Consider the following 20,476-nt stretch of genomic DNA (forward strand, 5'->3'; position numbering starts at 1 on the left):
GCATGCTTTAAATTCATCGATTACAATCATCTGCCATTTCAGAAAAGGTATATTTCAAAGCACCTATACAGCAAGCAAAGGATCCATTTCTCCTTTTGAACTCATATGCTTCTTATGATCAAAGAGAGTTATGCAACCCAATGTGTTTTCTTCTTTGCCTTGGTTACCGGGAAGCTCAGAGGTATACATGTTGTGCTCAGCTGCTGAGACTGTCATCAGCCAGGGTTTCTTAATCCATTCACTCTCTCCACTTTCTCTCTATCTTTATATCCTGGCTCCTACCTTTGTCTTTGTCTTATGGCTTCAGTTCTTATAAATTTGTGTATTTATGTAAACATTTTTTGAGTCGGCAGTAATAACATAGATAAGTATGTGTATATGTATTATATAATTAATGTATATATATGCATATATTCATAGATATGTATATGTGTATTATGTATTATTTATAAACACACACATATATCCAAAACTGAAAATATATCATGTTTATTTTCCAGATGGCTTCTTCCACATCTCTCTCCCAGCCCCTGTGTCCTCTATTTTTGTCATGCACCAATCAGGACATCTGACTCCTCTACAACTGGTGAATTCCAAAAATGAATATTCTCCCAGGAAGGCATGAACTAGCAATGTAAATGTAAGATTTTGTAGAGGAGTCAGGAAACACATTTCTCTTCTATTCTCCAAATCCCTTCTTTGTTATCCTGCCTTGAGTTTATTTTAATACCCTAAACCAGGGGTCAGCAAACTTTTTCTGTAAAGGGCTAACTAGTAATATTTAAGACCTTGTGGGCCACGAGGGCTCTGTTGCAGCTACTCAGCGCTGCCGTTGTAGTGCAAACTCAGCCATAGATGATGAGTAAGTGAAGGGACCAGACTGCATTACTATACATTTTTATTTATAAAAGAGTGCCAGGCTGGATCTGGCCAGTGACCAGTTTTGTGACCTACTCTAAACCTTCCCCCACTGTGTCTGTCCTCGCTGCATCTTCTCAGTGAGTATCACTCTGGTCAACTCCAATGTCCAATCTATTCAAGGTAACCCTAGCGAACCAGAGGGCTCTCAGCTCCTGGGACAGGGCCCTCCCTCCTCAGTAATCAGTGTCATTTCATATTTTATTGCTTGAAAATACTCTGGGGAAGTTTATCCTTCTCTCACATATACCAACAGTTTTAGATATATCTTCCTACCACAGACAATGATCACCATAAGAGAACTTCCAGTGCATATTACAAATATATCTCCATCTGCATAAGCAACAGTATTTTCACAGCCATATTTGAGGTTGGAAAGAAGGTTCAATCAAGGGGCAGAGAAATGAGTCTTCATGTTAACATTCCCCAGACGCATGACCCTAGACAATAACCTCTCAATGCATCAGTTTTCTCATCTATAGGACGGAAGTAGGCATTCACCTACCCAAAGGCCACAGTCTGGACCAGAAAATCCCTTGGAAGTTCATCCTAGAATAGACTGGTCATTTCCTTAAACTAGTGATTTCTGAAGGGTTTCAGGAATCAAAACTCCCTGAGGTGCTTGTTAAAATACAAATTGCTGGATCCCAGCCTGAGTTTTGATTCTTGGATGGAACCCAAGAATTTTCAGTGCCCCAAGTTTTGCTACTGCTGGTTCAGGGACCACACTTTGGGAACCACTGGTCTACATGGTAGTGCTCTCATAGTCCTTCTATGGGGAAGCACTAGTGGTGGTGGTGGTGATGAGGTGTTCTTGAAATCGTTCCTCTTTTTGAAAATGGGAATAAGCAATTAGTTCTTTTTGCCCACTGAGTCTCAGAAGCTGCAGCCTCACCTCACCACTAATTATAGGCTAAAAAGAGGCTGGTGGTCACTCTTGAGGGGCCAGGTGAGCCATCTAGAGAAGGACAGGGAAATGGGGGACAGCTAAGAAGAGGCAAATATGCCATCATGCAATTTCTTTGTATAAGCCAACCTTCCAGAACTTTCTCTTTCCATAAACCCAAAATCAACACAGCATTGACTGAGGGTGGTTCATACCTAGGCCCAGTGCCAAGTCATGCAGGGTGGGATGCAAGGAATCAGAAGAAGGCTGAGAAAGTGCAGGCTTCCCCCAGGGATCTCATCTTATGGGGAAGAAAAAATTCACATGTGTTCACACATTTGATAGGCGTACGTCAAGGCAACTAGTAGATCATTAGATGCCATGTTAGGTGGCATGGAGACAGAGTTCTGGAGAGAGGATGTTGGTGGACTTGAGAGATCTGGACAGGCCTTCCTGGAGGAGGGGAGGCAGGCTGGCAGGGCCTGGAGGGACTGGAAGGGTGCAGGGAAAGGTGAGGAGAACATGGGGAGAAACCTGGGTGCTACTGGAACATTAGCAGAGAAGGGATGAGAATGAGCACAGGGACTTCTAAGCTTATCTCTACCCTCCCCATGTGAACTCCCACAAGTCATTTCCACTTATTTGTCTCAGTTTTCCGATTTGAGCAATGAGTGTTTTGAGCTAAATCACAAGTTTTCAAATGCTGTTCCATCTTTAACAGACCCAAGGCCATTAGCAGGTAAAACGAGCAGCTGGGCTCAGCCCTTCCCCGTGTCCCATCCACCTCTCCAGAGAACCTCTGCTTTCCTACAGTTTCACGCCCTGCACTTTCACCTTCAGAAAGGATTTGAGAACCACACAACAAGACAGTTTGCCAAGACTCTCTCCATTGGTATGTTGGTTGGCCGAACAGAAAGAAGAAAGCAGCCTGTAAGCACATGGATGTGGCCGGGCTAGCTTCTGGAACAGCGCAGCACAGAGAGAAGTTTAACGCACGGGGGCAGTGGTCAAGAAACCGCTTAAGTCTATGAGTGGAGGAGTGCCCAGGGAGAGAAGTGAAATCAGGCCCAGGAGCTGCCAGAGAAGCAAACTGACCTGGAAATCTCAACTGCGCAGAAGGTTCTGAGTAAACACAAAGCTTGATTTTCCCCCCTGTCAGCCTTCCCTCCCAGGACATTGTACTGTATGCAAAACGGGTGACTGTGAGACAAACATTTTTTTCCACTGCCCTTCTCAGCCCCACGGGCCTTCAGGAAGACCTGCATTTCAAGCAAAGATTTTTTATTTTCAACACCCACAGCTTCCATTTAACAATCAGAAGTTTTCCACTTTCATCAAAGAAACTGAAGAGAGAGGCCGAGGGAGCAACTTTTCTCAGCAGCTCTGGGCAGATGATTGAGCCCCCGCTACCCACTCACTGCCCATGCCCATCACAGGACACAGCCTTCTCCTCACATCAGGCACACATGCAAAAAGAACAACAGCACTAGCTTTCTTCATTCCCACCCCAGTTACCAGACCAAATGAGTATGTGTGCCGACTTCTTCCTAAACAAAGTTCAGAAGTTAGCTGAACCTATTGTGGGAATCATTTCACCATTTAAAAAAAATTGTGCTATACACCTTAAATGTACACAGTGATGTGTGTCAATTATTTCTCAAAAAATAGGGTGGGGATAAAATCCCAACTTGGGATCGGGGGACTTCAGCTTTCTTGAGTATAAAATAGGTACACAGCCTACCATTCTATTCAGTCCAAGAAAACAAGTTATTTCTTGATGGCTCTTCCATATCCAGAATCTATGCTGTTATAGATTCACTGGGAAGGAACAACTAGGCCAGTTCCTAGAGCAGGGGTGGACAAGCCCTGGCACGCATGCCAAACATGGCACACCAGTAACTTTCGCTGGCACGCGAAACCCTCTCTTATAATCTTCCATTTACAATTTTTGTGAACATTTGAATGACTTAAATGTTAAATTACAAGGAACTGGCAAGACATTTGATGTTGTGTTTGGTTACATAAAGGCTTTTGAAAAGAAACTAGAAGTCCTTAAGAGGGATGTGGATGGTGAGAGATTTAGATATTTCCCAAATCTCAAGAGACACATCAAAGACTCCCAAAAGATGACAAAACAGACTGTCAAAGCCTTCAAAAGCTGTTTTTAAAAATCATCGAGTCAACTATTGAGCAGTTCTTCTCAAGATTTGCGAAATTCAGAGAACTGGGAAGAGACAGCAAAATCCATGAGGTTTCCAGACAGCATAAAACTGGAGGAACTAAACTTACAAATGTTTTCATGGATAGCCATGGCTGACTTTGAAATGCAGTTGATTGAATTTCAGAGTAGCTCAATTTGGAAGCAGAAATTTATTGACCTTCGAGTTGACTTAGAAAACATTGAAAAAAAGTGATTATAGACAGGAGTATCAGAGGGAAGTGTCGAAAACGAAAAGTCCTATTGAGGACTTGGAATGCCATTCCAGAAAATTTTTTCCGTTTAAAAAACTTTGCAACAGCATTACTCTCCATGTTTTCATCCTCATATGCTTGTGAATCTTTGTTCTCAGTGATGAATTTTGTTAAGTCTCGTAATAGGAGTAGCCTGACAGATGAAAAGTAGTAGCTCGTGCATATCTCTGAAGGTCACAAAATATAGACCTGATGTAAAATCTCTGTCATCAGTGATGCAGCAACAAAAGTCCCACTGATAATATCAAACGGAGTCATAAAGTTTTCTGTCGGACTATCAGTGTACATGTATACATTAACAAATAAATGTATTTTTCATCATCATATACTGTGTTCTTATTGCTCGAATGAATTTTATTATTTCTTCAAGGTTCTTCACATACATATACCTTAAGAGATACCAAGTAGGCGTAACATGTTCTCAAAAAATTAGGGTTGGCACGCAGAAGAATTTTGAGTCAGAGATTTTGCTGGTTTTGGCACGCACTCACAAAAAGGTTGCCCACCCCTGTCCTAGAGTCTGACTAACTGGGTGATGCTCAGCAGCCTGGGATCCCCGCAGAGGCCGCAGTGGTAATAATCCAAGCTTGGCTCGGGCCACATTTCCTTGGGCGGATCTGGGGTTTCTGCTGGCACTCGGAGATACACTGCAGCCAAACAGAGAGCAGAAAGGGGAGGGGTGCTGCAAAGAACTGAGTACTTCCAGAGGAAGTTTTCAAAGAGCTGTATCCAGAGGCACGGGCTCAGCAGTGGCTCACATTTTCAATGGTGTTTTGACATGGAGAGCATTAGTAAGCAGTTCTGTCCCCCAGAGAATCTACTCACTGAACCCATCTGAATTCCAGACCGGGCCCAGGGGACCACTTCAGATGCTTAACCGGAATGGTACAACACCACAGCCAAGTCTATTCCCACTCACAAAGCGCTGTTACACCACCATCCCATTTCATCTTCACAGTGGCTGTCAAAGGGAGGGCCATAAGGATCTGTACAAGGACCCAAGACCAGTAACAAGCAGGGCTGAGGCCCAACCTCAGGCTTCCAGCCTTCAAGTGCAGAGATGGTTGAATGGTTTAGCATGGGCTTGGGGGCTAGCCAGGTATGGCTATGCACCCCTTAGCTCATTGATCAACATTAGCAACTTTGCTTGAAACAGTTTTCATTCTCTCTGACTCTCAATTTTCCCATCTGGAAAAAAGAAGTATCACCTGCCTCAGACTGTGGAGGTGAGGGTGGAGTGAGGCCATGCATAAAGTTCCTAGCACTGTGCTTCAGACAATAAAAATTCAAGTGTAATAGTCACATACACAGACACCACACACAGTACACCACACATACATATGCACCACACTCGCATACAGCACAGGCACATACCCCCACATTTGGCACAAGATCACTTCCCCACCCTCTCCTTCACGGCCCATCCCTTCCTCTTTTTGTGCGTTTTATGAAAAGCCCAAGTTTGTTTGCAACTTCAACAGATCCCAATACACTCGGCAGAAAGTTTTATTCCAAAGATCAGTGTTTTCAGATTTCCTGTGCACAGTCCCTTTGCACCTGCCCCACATTTCATACTGCCACAAGTCTGTCCTTTGGATCAATCTCTACATCAATGAATGGACTCTTCCTTCCTGGATATCCAGTAGCAATCCAATTTTCAGCAGGAGGGATACTGTCCAGCTGAACCCAAGGAATCCAGCTCCCCCCCACCCCGCTCCCCCCGCTCACAAGGCCCCCGAGAGAGGCATTTCTGACAGGTCTTCTGACCCGCAGGCCTCCCTGAAGAGAGTGTGCAGCTTCTCAAGCAGGAAGGCACTTTGCGGCTAAGTCTAAACGAAACAGAAGTGACTATGCGCGCGCGCGCGCGCGCACACACACACACACACACACACACACACACACACACACACACACACCAGAATAGGGAAACCGTCATTTTCCTACTCGCCCTCTGACATCAGCCACCTCCTGAGTCTCTGCAGAGTGTCTGCGCTAAACCTAATCCCTGGCGATGAAAAATGAGCCTCTCCCCCACTCGTGCTGCTGCCTTGTGCCTCACGCCCCCAGAGAAGAGTTTCTTTGTGAGGCAGCTGGTGAAGGTTTTTTTCCAAGTCACATGATCAAGGATGCAGGGGAGAATCCTTCTTGGAACCGAGATGGGCCCAGAACCGGAGCAGATGTGGAGCGATAAGGTGTGATGTGGGGAAGACTATATAAGAATGGGCCCTGGGCTGCAGCGAGCACTCCACCGAGTGGCCCCTTCTCAAGACACAGCCATGCACGAGCCAGCAGGCTCCGTCGCCAGCCACTGGGGGACCACGAGCCGCAGTTACTTCTACTTCACCACGGCCACGCTGGCTGTGTGTCTCATCTTTGCTGTGGCGACCATCATGGTGCTGGTGGTTCGGAAGTCGGTAAGTGGACTTCTCCTCCTCGCCTTTCCTGATTTACGTTCAGTTTTCCCCAGAGAGAGCCTTGGGAATCAGCTAATAAATTAGCGGCGAGGTTTGAAAATAAAAAATGCATAGATCATGTGGAGAAAGGGAGTAGAGAAACGGGAACTTAACTCTCTGAAATATTTTGGCTTTTGGAAAGAAAAGTTTGTTGAGCTATCTCAAAACTTTCCAGACTCCCTGAGCCAAGAGAGGGAGGAGAGCTCTCAGCTCTGAGAAATGAAGGTTTAAATCATGTAGAGCCAGGGACTCTGAGCAAGGAAGGAGGCAATAAGGAAACCGGGTAACATTATTTGCACAACTTCTCACGTTTTCAAAGTCTTCAGACCAGATTCCCAGGGTCTGTATTCTCAGATCAAATATTCCTGAGATTCCTGTGACCTCGTCCATTGCCAAGGGCTTTTTTCTCTTTTTTTTTTAACAAGAAGCTAAGTATCCAAGACCAAGGTCTGAAAGGGAAGGGGGCAAAAGGGAAGACCAGGGCCGCTTAGAGCTTTGAGCATTTCAGCATTAAAACCCACAAGAAAAATTGAAAGCTCCCTCGCAAGTCAGTGCTTTGAAGAGCTGAGGGTCACAAAGAAACAGAGCCCAGAGATGGATCATAGAAATGTTTTTAACGCCTGTTCCCTCCGAGACTGCTCAGAATGCTGAAGCTACAAGCCATGACGGGTGCACATGGTAGAGTCACACCTCTCAGGAGGCTTTGTTTGAAGTAAAGTGTGAGCTTTGGTGCAAAAACAGAAGCGATGAAGGAGGAAGCCTTCTCATATTTTAAGAAATTGGAGTTTACAGAGAATCCACCCATAGGTATGATAAAGAGCAGTGTCTGGAAGTATATGTTGTTGAATTCTGGAGTAAAGGTTTTGTTAATTTCAATAGCTTAAGAACTGTACCCTCTCCCCACCCTGCCAGAGTGAGAACATTTCTGTTTGTTCCTTCATAGTTCCCACTTGTGGTGACATTACAGCCCTGCAGAATTGGCCCTGGTTTCCCTCCCACTCCCTTAGGCTGAAGGCTCTGTAACTCGTGGATTACTAAAAAGAATTGGGCTTTAAAAGGCTTTGGTATCTTTTCTTAAGTGTCCTCAAGCTTTGAAATTTACATGACGCTTTGAGTCTCATATCTCCATAAAAGTGAAAAAAAAAAAACACCCAGAATTGCTCTATTTGATTTCGTTGGTAGAGTTTATGAAACTCGTCATTTAATGGCCTTATCTACATCTACTAAAACTAATACTCTGAAAACATTCTAGGGCACTCTTTTTTTGGTAGAGGCTGTATAATTTTCTGTAATTCTAATTTGATGTAAACACAGGTGTATCATTTTATAGCAATGGCCAAAGAAAAGAAATTGAAGTGGCCTTTAAGGTATTTAAAGTTTGCATCTAGAACTTGAGAGAGAGAGAGAGAGAGAGAGAGAGAGAGAGAGAGAAAGAAAGAAAGAGAGGTGATTGCAGTGGGATGGTGATGGTGACATATAAAGCCAGAGAACTCCAGAATGGTTCTTATTAAATCCCAGTTTTAGTTGAATTGATTCTTTTCATAAAGGAACTGGCATGGATCTTTCTGCCTCATTTTTGTAAACATGGAAAATGAGGAACAGAAAGGGGACAGAGCTTGAACTAAGTCATCTTGAGAAAGTGGTAGAGTGAGCTGCTTGCTTGTTTAATGAGAAAACATTCCCTTTTCCAATACAGACAGCAATAGAAGCACTAAGAAACTTTGTTCTCAGTCTTCTCTGGGGAGCTTTATTATCTTGTGCATCCATTTCTTTGACTTAGCCCTCATGTTTGGATGTGAAAAGATTCATTTCACAATCTGACTGTGTGGTTTGGTATGTTATGATTTCTTAGCCTGAGAAGTATCAGTTACTCAAAAGCAGTGCTAAGTATTAAGTGTTTTACACATTATTGTTTCTAATAACTTGTTTAGATATTAACTGTTATAAGAGATGAGAAGGGTTATCTCCATGAGCTCAAGCATTCAGGGAAGGCTTCTTCAGGAAGAGGGAATTCAGGCGGACTTTAGGGTAGGTGTAACTTAGACAAATAAAGAGACTCTAAAAGGACTTCTGCTTTTTAAAAAAAATCAATGGGAGGTACCCAAGGAACGTAAACTCACATCCCAATTATTGAAAACGAAATAGGTTCATGGCCACATAGCACTCTGTGAGGATGGATGGGGGCAGGGGTAGAGAACCATGAGAAAGGTTTTACTGGCATAAGAAGTGACAGTTGTACATAAAAAGGCACATGTACAGACAAAATTAAAGTAAGTCATAATCTATTTTAAGTGATGGAAAGGAGGCACCTAGGGCTACCATAAGACCCCAAGTTAAGGAGACAGAACAGGAAAGTTTAACAAAAACTCCACTGGAGATTGAAGATTTGGGTTGGCTTGAGAGATGTGTATAACTTCAAACAGGTGAAGAAGGGGGATCAAAATAAAAAGGCCCTCCTGGTCAATAGAACAACATGAGCAAAGGGATGGAGAAGAGAAGATGTAAGTCATGTAGGAAAATCAACAAAGATTGCCTTGAGGTTTGTCCTGAAGATCAAGTAACTCCAAAGTCAAACTCCTTGAGTGAGACAAAGAAGGCACTTGGGTTTCAATCACAAATTTTTATTGAGCATCTACTGTGTGCAGACACTGTTCTGAGAAATGGGGATATATACAGCCTTGAAATAGCCAACAGAAGTCCTGCTTTCATGTTGCTTATAGAACAGTGGTCTAATAATGCCTCTGTGTCTGTGTGTACTTTGTTTTATTTACATTTAAACCAGTACACTTACTATAAAATATTATATTTAAATTACTTAAGAGAAATAAAAAGGAAACAAGGAAAAAGGGAGAAAAAAAGTAACAGTCTCTTACACCCTTCCCACCCAACCACCAATCCCCCTTTCCTGAGATAACCACCATTAACAACAGATACTTTGTCCTTCCCGAAATCTGTGTATCTACAAATATATAGTACACACATATAATTATAGTAAACTCATAAATTTGCATCTTACTTTATTGACTGGCAGTATATCTTGGGGAGTCATCCATGCCAATACATGGAAATCCACGTATTATATTGAATAACTGCATTATAATTCGTCTGTGTCTAGAATTGTGCTCGCTGTGCATGTCTACAAGTATATCTGTGGGATAAATTCCTAGCTGTGGGACTAGAATGTGTATTTCTCATTTCAGTAAATATTGTCAATCAGCTTCCAACGAGATTGTACCAGGATACTCTTGAGGAAGTAATAGTACTACCAACAAAGAGACATCTCTTCCCCTCAAGACAAAGAAAGAAAAGTAATTTATTATAGAGTGAGCACAACATAGTACACACAGGTATGTCAGGATGAAATTCCACACAGTTTACACAGCAAAGCAAAAACAGTAAAATTTCTCTTGTCTCCTCCAGAGACAAAGGGTTAGTTAGAGAAGGAGGTAGGCTGCATGCCAGGTTGACTCTAGAAAGGACCATCTCTGTTGCAAACCTGAGGCTGGGCTTATCCAGCCCCTTGAGAGATCCAATTACATTCAACAAGGTTAGAGCAAAGCAAGAGGCTCAGGATCACTAGGTTTGAAAGGAGGCCCTTTGTAGAAAGAAAAGAAAGCAGCTGCCTCTTTATAAGCAAAGAAAATTCCTTTTTAAAACAGTGTATCCTTGCCAAGAGTGGAGCAGTGCCTGTTTAAGGGTAGTGAGTGGGGCGGTGGTCTGGTTTTTCTAGTTTACTTCTTAGTTTAAATAAAATAAAGAGGTGTGTTGAAATACCCTGTGATGCTTCCCTCTACCCAAGTTACTCTCTTCTCAGGGTCAAGCCCTATGCTTGATCCAATGGGCTGTGATGGGAGGACCGAGTGGACAGGGCAGGACTTCCGTTTTCTGGGAATTCTCTAGTTTGGGGCAGAATGGCACACAATGCCATAGACCACACGAAAGGAAGGCAGTTTCTGCTTAGGAACATCTTTGCAGTGAGGGAGGGGTTTACAGAAGAGCTGGAATGCAAGCTGAGTCTCCTTCAAGGTTAGAAGGATCATGTCTTATGCCCAGAGTTTTATTTTGAAAATGTTCAACCTTCAGTAAACTAGAATAGTAAATACTCATATAACCTATATACAAAGTTGCAGTGTGACCTTTTGCCTACATGGATTTCAGCCTGTCTCCTACTTACTGCAAAGACATTCTCATAGCCAAGAGAGTTAATGTTAATTCAGTAATATCACTTAATAATGATATGCAGCCCATACTTTAATTTCCCCACTTGTCCAAAGACATCTTCTACAGGCACTGTGCCCTGTTTGGTTTGGAGATCCAGAATCCACTCTCAGGTTGCACACTGCATTTGGTTATTCCTATTAATCTAGAACGTTGCTATTTCAAGGGTGGTCCTGGAAGCTGATTAGAAATGCAGAATCCCAGGCCCCATTCTAGACCTACTGGATTGAAATTTTCGTTTTAACAAGGTCCCCAGGGATCTATGCACATTCAAGCCTGAGAAGCAATGATCCAACCACCTTCTCTGCCCTTTGTTCTTTGTTTCCATGACACTGACTTTTTCGGAGGGTCCAAGCTAGTTTCGTTGTAGAATAACTCACCTTTTGGATTTGACTTAGTGTTTACTTGTCATTATATGAGAGGAAACATTTTGGCAGTTATAGTGCACAGGTAATGTTTTATATACTTCTTATTGTAGTACGGCTAGAGACATATGTCAGGTTGTCCCATGAGTGGCAATGATGGTTAGTCACTTGATTAAGTTAGTCTCTTCTGTAAAATTCTTTCTTTCTTTCTTTTTTTCTTTCTTTCTTTCTTTCTTACTAATGAGTAATCTATGGGGTGATGCTCTGGGGGTAGAAGGTTAATGATTGCCTAATTCTATCACTACTTCCACATTTATTAGCCGGCATTCTCCAATGGAGAAGAGCTTTCCATTGGAAAGATGGGGCAGGTGGAGTTGGGACAGAGCATTCCAGGTGAGGGAAAGAGTGAGCAGAGGTGCATTCCAGAGGAAGGCAAGCCCAGGTGTGAGGAGAGTAATGGAGAGCCAGAACTGTGGTCAGTTAGACTGCACAGGGGAGCAGCAGGAAGTAGACCCAAGTGGCAAGAAGCATTGATGGAGGAAGGGGAGAGGATAGGATTCCATCCCCATCAGCAGTCCAGGAAGAAGTTTTCCTCAACCCACACTCAGCCTCCTATAGCCATTCCCCATTCCTTGGAAAAGGAAGACCTCAGTTGTTCTAACTGCCTGTTGAGTGATGACTTTAAGCCCTGGTTCGTCAAAGTATGGTCCATGGCTTAGCAGACTGGCATCACTGGGAGCCCATTAGGAATGCATAGCTTAAAGACTCATCTCAGACCTACTGAACCAGAACCAGCATTTGAACAAGACCCCCACTGGGAGAATCGTTGCTTGGAGCCACTCTATTCCAATTTCCACTTTCACTAACCATATCAAGACAAAGACTGCTAATACAAATCTTCTTTCTCCTGGGAATTTTCTATGACCTCCATCCACTTTCTCATAATGTCCCAGGAGAATTTTCTGCCTCAGCTTAATCCTGCCCTACCCTAAGAAAGTCACTGTGGTATGCCATCCAACTCAACACACCTGAGTTTGAATCCTCTCCCTGCTATTTACTATCTGTGGGGCCTTCTGTAATCATTAAGTCACTTCTCTAAGTCTTGTTTAGTCACTAACGCTTGGAGTAAAAGCCAAATAAAATAAGGCATTTCACCTCAGAGGATTAAGTGCTTTGTCATGTTAACTTGAAAATAAGAGGCATTTCTGGCAAAGATCCACCTTGTGACCCACCTTACAAGACAGCGTGAGGCCAGCAAAGAAGGGGATATGGAGTCCCCTTTGGCCATTTTCAATCAAAGAGAGCATCTTCTGTCAAAAGCAAATTTGGGAGCTGATTCCCCTGCACAGCATTAGGATCAAGACAGTAGCCAAAATAGGTACAATTTTCAAGCATTCACTAACACTTTATATATAACATTTTATCATGCCTGTAACAACTCAGTGGAGGGAAGGATAATTAGCCCTGTAATCACAGTGATTAAAGGAAATGAGGTAACAGAGTCCTCGGTAGGCAAGATGATTGGGATTGGGTCATTTCACCTGGATGAGCAGGTTAAAAGTGACAGTTCCTCTCTCCATGCACAGAAATGTTGGAGGCACCCATCAGACACCCAGAGTCTAAGCTAAAAGAGGTACACTGAAGGAAGTGTAGCTGGTTGGTAACCATGGAGATGAAGTTTCCTGAGCTACTCAGTGAAGCTAAGAATGACAACCTGAGAGTCCATTGGTTTGTGCCTGTGTCTAGCCTACATACTTTCCCCCTCAAAGCCAAATCACTGAGCAAGATGGTTCACATTTCCACAGCCAGGATCCAGATCCCCAGGCAAGACATGGGAGAGAATTCTAGGATGAGAGGCACCTGCCAAAGAGAAACTAATGGACAGCCCTTAGCATAGTACCCAGGGCACATACAGTCCTCAGCAAATTTTAAAAGCCATCATCCCTTTGTACCTTGCGTTTCTATCTCCAAATGGGAGGGGAGAGGGGGGAAGAATGAGCTTTCCTATTATTGGCCTCTGAGGATAGCCACTGTTCTGGGGAAGTGGAAAGAGCACCAGAGAACTTTGGTTCAGATCTGCCACTAGCTGACTCACGAGTGCCTCAGTTTCCTCTTCTGAAAAGATAGTTTGATGGACTGAGAGATGTCTAGGCTCCCCTCTGGCTCTGATTCTCTGATCTTGCCTACCATGGGCAGCCAGGAGAAGTAGGAGACTTTGTCCCAAGAGCTCTTCAAAACAGGAATAGCCACACTCCTGTCTTGGATGCCCTGGGCACCCAAGGTTTAAGCCACAGGACTCTTTCTTGTCCAAAGATGCTTTGTTTCTGACCTCTCCTGTCTGAAGTTAGGAAACCAGAAAGCCCTCAAGTGACAGACAGAGGCCTCCCCTACCTCCTATGAATGAGGTCCTCCTCCTAGATATTGCCTCTTACAATCGTACTATCTAAAGTGTGTTCTGTGGGCCAGCAGCGGCAGCAGCATCACCTGGGAGCTTGTCAGAAATGGACTCCCAGGCTCTGCCCAAACCTGCCAAGTCAGAATTTGCATTTTAACAAATGCCTAGGAGGTACAGCAGTCCCCTCCCCACCCCACCCTTAACTGTGGTTTCAGTTGTCCGTGGTCAACTTTGATCTGAAAATATTAAATGGAAAATTCCAGAAATAAACACTTCTGAGTGGTGTGATAAAATCTCAACACATCCCACTCCACCCGCCTCCGTCCAGTCCAGAGGATGTGAATCATCCCTTTGTCCAGTGTCCCCATGTTGTGTGTACTCCCCACCCACTAGTCTTGCATGGCCATCTGAGTGGTCAGGCCCACTGTTGCCCTATCATATTGCTGTGTTTGTGCTCACATCACCCTCATTTACGTCACAATGGCTCCAAAGCCATCGGTAGCGGTAGTGATGCAGGCAATTTGGATATCATTTAAGTGAAAAGCTATGTATATACAGAAAAACCACAGCATCTACAGGTTTCAGTATTTTCCATGGTTTCAGGCATCCATGGAGAGTCTTAGGGTGTATCCCCCTTGGTTAAGAGGGAACTAGTACACAATCTTGAAATATTCAGACTCTTTTCCTTTTTGGCTCTTGCTGCCACCTGAAATTCTTATTACATATTTATTTGTGTATTTTAAATAACTACTTTAATAGCTAAGCCATAAAACCCACAGGATGTTTTTCCAGCACTAACTTGGTGCCTGGCCTACACCAGGTGCTCATTTAATATGTGCCGGATGTATGATTCTCTGGTAGTTCCCACCTGCCCATGGCCCTGGGATGGCTCCACGTTTTTGTTTTTGTTTTTCCTGCGGTGGCATTCTCTCATGGTACCTGCATACTTTCCTGGGCAGCCAACCAGGTCGCTGATCTTAGTACCGCACCCAAACATAGATGATTTTCTTTGTACATTTGAACATCACACTAAGCAATGGTCATGCTCAACAGTAAATGAGGTGCTGATTACATTTTGAAATGCTGTTTATTGTCTCACAGAGGCAACACAGGGGGGAATTTTATGATGTCAGGATTTCCTATGAATTGCAAGCATAACTAAGAAACCACAATGAACAGCATTGTTATTTAAGTTAAGAGCTTTCAACTAAAACAATAAAATCATAGACTATTAGTGCAAAGAGAGAAGGACCTTCCAAATCAAGTTCACTTTCTTTCCCCTGAAAAGCTGACGCCCAAAAGTTTAGACTGACTTCCACCATCTCCAGATTAGTGCTATGCTAGGGCTTTGCCTTCAGGAGACTTCTAAACTCATTACAACCCACTTGGGCTGGAGAAGAGATCCACTTACCTGGAAGGCAAAGGACAGAGCCTCTGGGGAAATCCAATATAATAAAAGCCTAATATGCAAATTGACCAAACGGTAGAATGACCAGTCGCTATGACATGCACTGATCACCAGGGGGCAGATGCTCAATGCAGGAGCTGGCCCCTGGTGATCAGTGCACTCCCACAGGGGGAGCACCGCTCAGCCAGAAGCCGGGCTCACAGCTGATGAGTGCAGCAGCAGTGGCGGGAGCCTCTCCCACTTCTGCAGCAGCACTAAGGAGCAGCAAGCCGAGCAGTTAGGAGCAGCGAGAAGGTTGGCAGTAAGGAGCAAGGGGTCCAGAACTACGAGAGGGATGTCCGACTGCCAGCTTAGTGGGCCTAAGCCAGCAGGTGGACATCCCCCAAGGGGTCCTGGACTGCAAGAGGGCACAGGCTGGGCTGAAGGACACCCTCCCCCCAGCCCAAGTGCATGAATTTCATGCAGCAGGCCTCTAGTGATAGAATAAAAGGGAACTCCAGATGGTCCCAGGTGTTTGTACTAAACGCTAAGAAAAGAAGATATGGGCAACTGCTAACTTCTTGCTCTGCTGGATTGGGAAGGTGTTTTCATCTATGCATTATAAGGTCTCTAGGTCTTTATTAATATTGTAATCCAATGAACCATAGGAGATTCCCAACCTGGACAGGTCAAAACATGAGTAAGACATTTCATTCCTCCTTGGCAGGACACCTGAAGGGTGTCCCCATGGCTGAGGTGGGAAGTAGGGGGAGGGAGACTAGGTGTGCGGAAGTTAGTCTCTGTAGAGTTAGTTGGGGTGAAAAACTATGCCCAACTGCTCTACTGCCTACTTGCTCAGTGCACCTCAAAAAGACCTCCCTTTCATCCACTGCAACCCCCCAGCCCAGGAGGCCCCTCCAGAAGACAATCTCTTTCTATCAAACTCTTACTTATCTGTGTCAAGATTGATGTATATATTCATGTTTATTATAGAACTAGAGGCCCGGTGCACAAAAATTTGTGCACTTGGGGGGGAGGTGGGGTCCCTCAGGCCGGCCTGTGCCCTCTCACGGTCTGGGACCCCTCAGGAGATAACGACCTGCTGGCTTAGGCCTGCTCCCGGGTGGCAGAGGGCAGGCCCAATCCCTAGGTGCAGCCCTTGGTCAGGCTCAGAGCAGGGCCGATTGGGGAGTTGGGGCGCCTTCCCCCGTCATACACAGAGCAGGGCAGATCGGGAGGTTGCGATGCCACCCTCAGTCACGCTCAGGGTAGGGCCGATTGGGGGGTTGGGGCACCGCCACCTGTCACACTCAAGGTAGGGTCGATGGGGAGGTTGCAGCGCCACCCCCAGTCATGCACAGAGCAGGGCCCATCAGGGGGGTTGGGGCTCCATACCCTGTCATGCACAGAGCAGGGTCAATCAGGGGGTTGTGGAGCTCCCCCCTGTCACTCACAGAGTAGGGCCGATAGGGGAGTTGGGGCACCGCCCCCTGTCACACTCAGGGCAGGGCGGATCAGGGGGTTGGGGCGCTGCCCTCTATCACCCACAGAGCAGGGCCGATCAGGGGGTTGGGGCACTGCCACTGTCACACTCAGGGCAGGGCAGATGGGGAGGTTATGACTCTACCCCATCACACACAGAGCAGGGCCCGTGGGGGGGGGGGGGGGCGCCGCCCTCTAACACCCACAGAGCAGGGCCGATCAGGTGGTTGGGGCGCCACCACTCTCACACTCAGGGCAGGGCCAATGGGGAGGTTATGGCTCTACCCTGTCACACACAGAGCAGGGCCCATGGGGGGCGGGGGGGTTGGGGCCCTGCCCCGTCACACACAGAGCTGCAGGGCGATCAGGGGTTTGGGTGCTGCCCCCTGTCACGTTGATCCCGGTGTTGGGAGGCCTCTCGGCTCCGCTGATCCCGGCGCTGGGAGGCATATTACCCTTTTACTATATAGGGTAGAGGCCTAGTACATGGGTGGGGCTGGCTGGTTTGCCCTGAAGGGTGTCCTGGATCAGGGTGGGGGTCCCCACTGGGGTGCCTGGCCAGTCTGGCTGAGGGGCTGAGGGCTGTTTTCAGGCTGGGACTGAAGCTCCCAACTGCTCCTTTTTTTCTTTTTTTTCCTTTTTATTCTGGGCCAGCTTTAGCTCTGAGGCCTCGGCTGCTGAAAACAGGTTTCTGGCCTTTGTTTACCGTCTGTATTTGATACAATGTTGCCGTCCGGCTGGCTGAAGCCCCGCTGAGTAAAGCAGGTTTCTGGGGTTTTTTTAGCTTCTATATTCGCAACATAGTTGCTTAGAGTTGCAGCTGAGAGGCCAGCAAGTCAGGCGGGGAACGTTGGAGTCCTCCGTCACTGAAGCAAGCAAGCCTCCCTATTTGCATCAGCTGCCTGGCTGCAGGCCGCCATCTTGGCTGCCAGTTAATTTGCATATCTCGGCCCTACTCTGTGAGTGACAGGGGGATTAGCCAATGGGAAGGGTAGCAGTCGTACGCCAATTACCATGTTTCCCTTTTATTAGTGTAGATAAAGAATATGAAATATACAGTGAATATATAAATATATAAGATATCTGCATTTATTTATATGTTTAAAAATATTTGGATAACCTATCCAATTTTAAGCTGGTAATAAATCCAGAGGACAGGGACTCAATTTAATTATTTCATTATCCTCATGATGTTTGGCACATAAACATTCAATTAATTCAGAATTTCCAACCACAGGAGGGATATAAATGTACCTTCCCAGGTATGTTTACAACCTATTTTTACTGTTTGATGAAACAAAGATGGAAAAAACCCACATGTATTTATATTTGATTGTTCTTATGTTGACTGAATGGGGGGGGGGGGGTAATAACACATGTGGAGGTGAAAAAAAAAGCACTAGACTGGGGGTTGAGTTGTAGATACTGGTCCCTGAGCTGCCATAAACTTTTCATTTTCTCTCTCAACCCTGGCTCCTTGCCTGTGAAATGTGGATAGTAACTGAATTGCTTTTCTGATAGGCATGTTGTCAAGCAAATGCATGAGCAAGTTCATCATAACTAAGTCAGTGAATTTATCTTTTAAAATTTAAGAGTCAGATGGAAGGTGAATTCTAAATTGCACAGTACTTTGAGGACAACCAAAATGGAAAATAAAAAGGTGAGTTGTTTCAATTGAATATCTTCCTCACACCATTTTCTTTTTTTTCTTTCTTTCTTTCTTCTCTTCTAGGACTCCATTCCAACTCCCCCAGGAATATTCCCCCTTAAAGGAGGTAAGACCTCGGGGTTAGGAGTAAATGTGTAGTGAATCATCCACATGACATCATAGTTGTTCAACAGCGAGAGACATCATGGCAGCGCCCAACAGAAAAGAGGGTGGAGGCAGAGGTGGGCTGCTTAGGTCGGAGCTGCTGCAAATTGATTCACCAGAGCAGGCTGTGATCCACAAGCTCATCCCCACAAGTCTCCCACCACCCCTCACCTCCCCCACTGATGGAAATTCTACCTCTGGCATAGGCTGTCGCACAGACATGGACAGGAACACAAAGCAGTGATGTGTTAAGAGCCTAAAATCTGGAGTCAGGCAAATGTGAGTTTGAGTCTTGGCTCTACATTCCACGTAGGAGCCTCAGTTCCTTATCTATGAAATGGGAATAATAATACTACCTTACTAAGGTATGCAAGAAGCCAATCACATCTCATCCATACATTGCTTGGTATGGCGACAAATACATAGTAATCATTAAATAACTGGTAGCAGCCAAAATGCATAATGCAGTTAAGGACTTGGGAAAACAGACCTTCTTCTCCACCCCACCCCTCCACACTTCCTATCATTGAAGTCACTAAAATGCATTTGTCTCTACTCCAGAGGACTGGTAAGCAGAGTTAGGTTCACAACAAAGGTGAAAACATTGAGATCATCTGAATAATCTTTCCATAGCACAAAGGAGGAGAAGTGTTGTGTCCAAGGACATATGGAGCCAAACCTAGAATCCAGATGTCCTCATCTCTAATCCAGTGGTCTTATCACCCAAGAACATTAACCCATCTCAGTTCTGTAATCTTTAGAATCTAGGTAACAAGCACAGCTGGATAACCAGACAGCTCAGAGAGAGAAAAAAAGGAAAAGGGAAAGGATGGGTTATCATAGGCACCCAGGTAGAGACACCAGAGCATCCTTAGGACCAAAGGAGGACACAGTGTCTGGACACAGCCTCTCACACCAACAACATCACAGCACGGCACCTGGAGAGAGCTCCCATCATAGGCTGCCAAGCACAGGGGCTTTACCTAGTGGTTCTGCCCCTATGATAGTTTCCACCAGTCCAGAGTGGAATCAGAAAAAGGAAGACAAGGTCACCCATTTTCTCAGAGCCAATTATTTGTAAGTAAGGGGCACTCCTTTGCTCTGAGAGAATATACTTTTCTAAAATGTTAAAATGGTCTTTCTTTTAAAAGACGAAGCTGATATGGATGGAAGTTAAGTTGGTTTGCTTTTTGTCCAACTTATTTTTTTGTTTTAATGGTCACAATAGGCAAAACCAAAAGCTGCCTGCTCTGTATGGGTCACTGAATTTTCACTTGGGGTAATTTCATCGATCCATGAAATCCAAAATGTGGGCGCCATGGACTAGATCACAGTCAGATCTCTTCTTATCTTGGCCATCACTGTGAATTATCAGAAGAGAAACTAATCCAGTCTCAGTTTACAATTTAATGTTTCTGCAACATTAGCATAAAAATCTAATAAAAATCCCCACTAGGGCTATGGAACTTTTGGAAAGGGCCTTCCAGTACCTCTCTTGGTAGATCTTGCCTCCCTCCTGGGAGCGAGCAACATGGGGATTTAGTGATCCCATTTTGCAGGTGAGGAGCTGAGGCCCATGCAATCAAGGCGACTTGTCTAAGGTCGTCCAAGGAGCTGCTGGTCGTCCGGGTTCCTCTTCATTTCCCTGCATGACATGCTTCAGCCATAAGCGCCCATCACCCACTGTGTGTGGTCCCTAGCTTGCTCCTGCTTTTAATGCAAGCCTACTCTCCCCTTCACGGGGCAGACTGCAGGCCTGCTGGGAAGGAGAGGTAGAAAGTATAGTCCCGGAGAGCAAGACCTGGTCTCCAGAACCAACCTTCACTCTAGCAGCTGTTTCTCTGGGCACATCTTTCTTCCTCCCCGGGCCTCGTCTGTAACTGAATATACTCAATGAACTGGAAAGTCCTTCCAGCTCTGACACTTTATGATCATCCTGTTGTTTAACAGGTGAATATATAAGAAAAACTCTAACAAAGCCCTTGAGGCAATCTGCAGCCAGGGCTCCTGCCCCCAGCAAGCCAGCCTTACACAGGCACACACAGCACCTTGTCTCCTTTGAAAAGCCATTGCAAGATATTCCAGGC

General features: G+C 45.1%; 1 protein-coding gene across 1 annotated transcript in view; it reads left to right on the top strand.

Moving 5' to 3' along the window:
• The first annotated feature begins 6,210 nt into the window (after positions 1-6,210).
• TNFSF8 (TNF superfamily member 8) overlaps positions 6,211-20,476 on the top strand; it is a 29,633-nt gene continuing 15,367 nt past the window's right edge. Inside the window, exons 1-2 of the mRNA XM_059657858.1 lie at positions 6,211-6,690; positions 18,309-18,351. Of these exons, the coding sequence (XP_059513841.1) occupies positions 6,496-6,690; positions 18,309-18,351 (238 nt within the window). The 5' untranslated portion in view covers positions 6,211-6,495. The remainder of the gene's footprint in view (positions 6,691-18,308; positions 18,352-20,476) is intronic.

Source organism: Myotis daubentonii, chromosome 11 (genome assembly GCF_963259705.1).
Source record: "Myotis daubentonii chromosome 11, mMyoDau2.1, whole genome shotgun sequence".
Lineage (NCBI taxonomy): Eukaryota > Metazoa > Chordata > Mammalia > Chiroptera > Vespertilionidae > Myotis > Myotis daubentonii.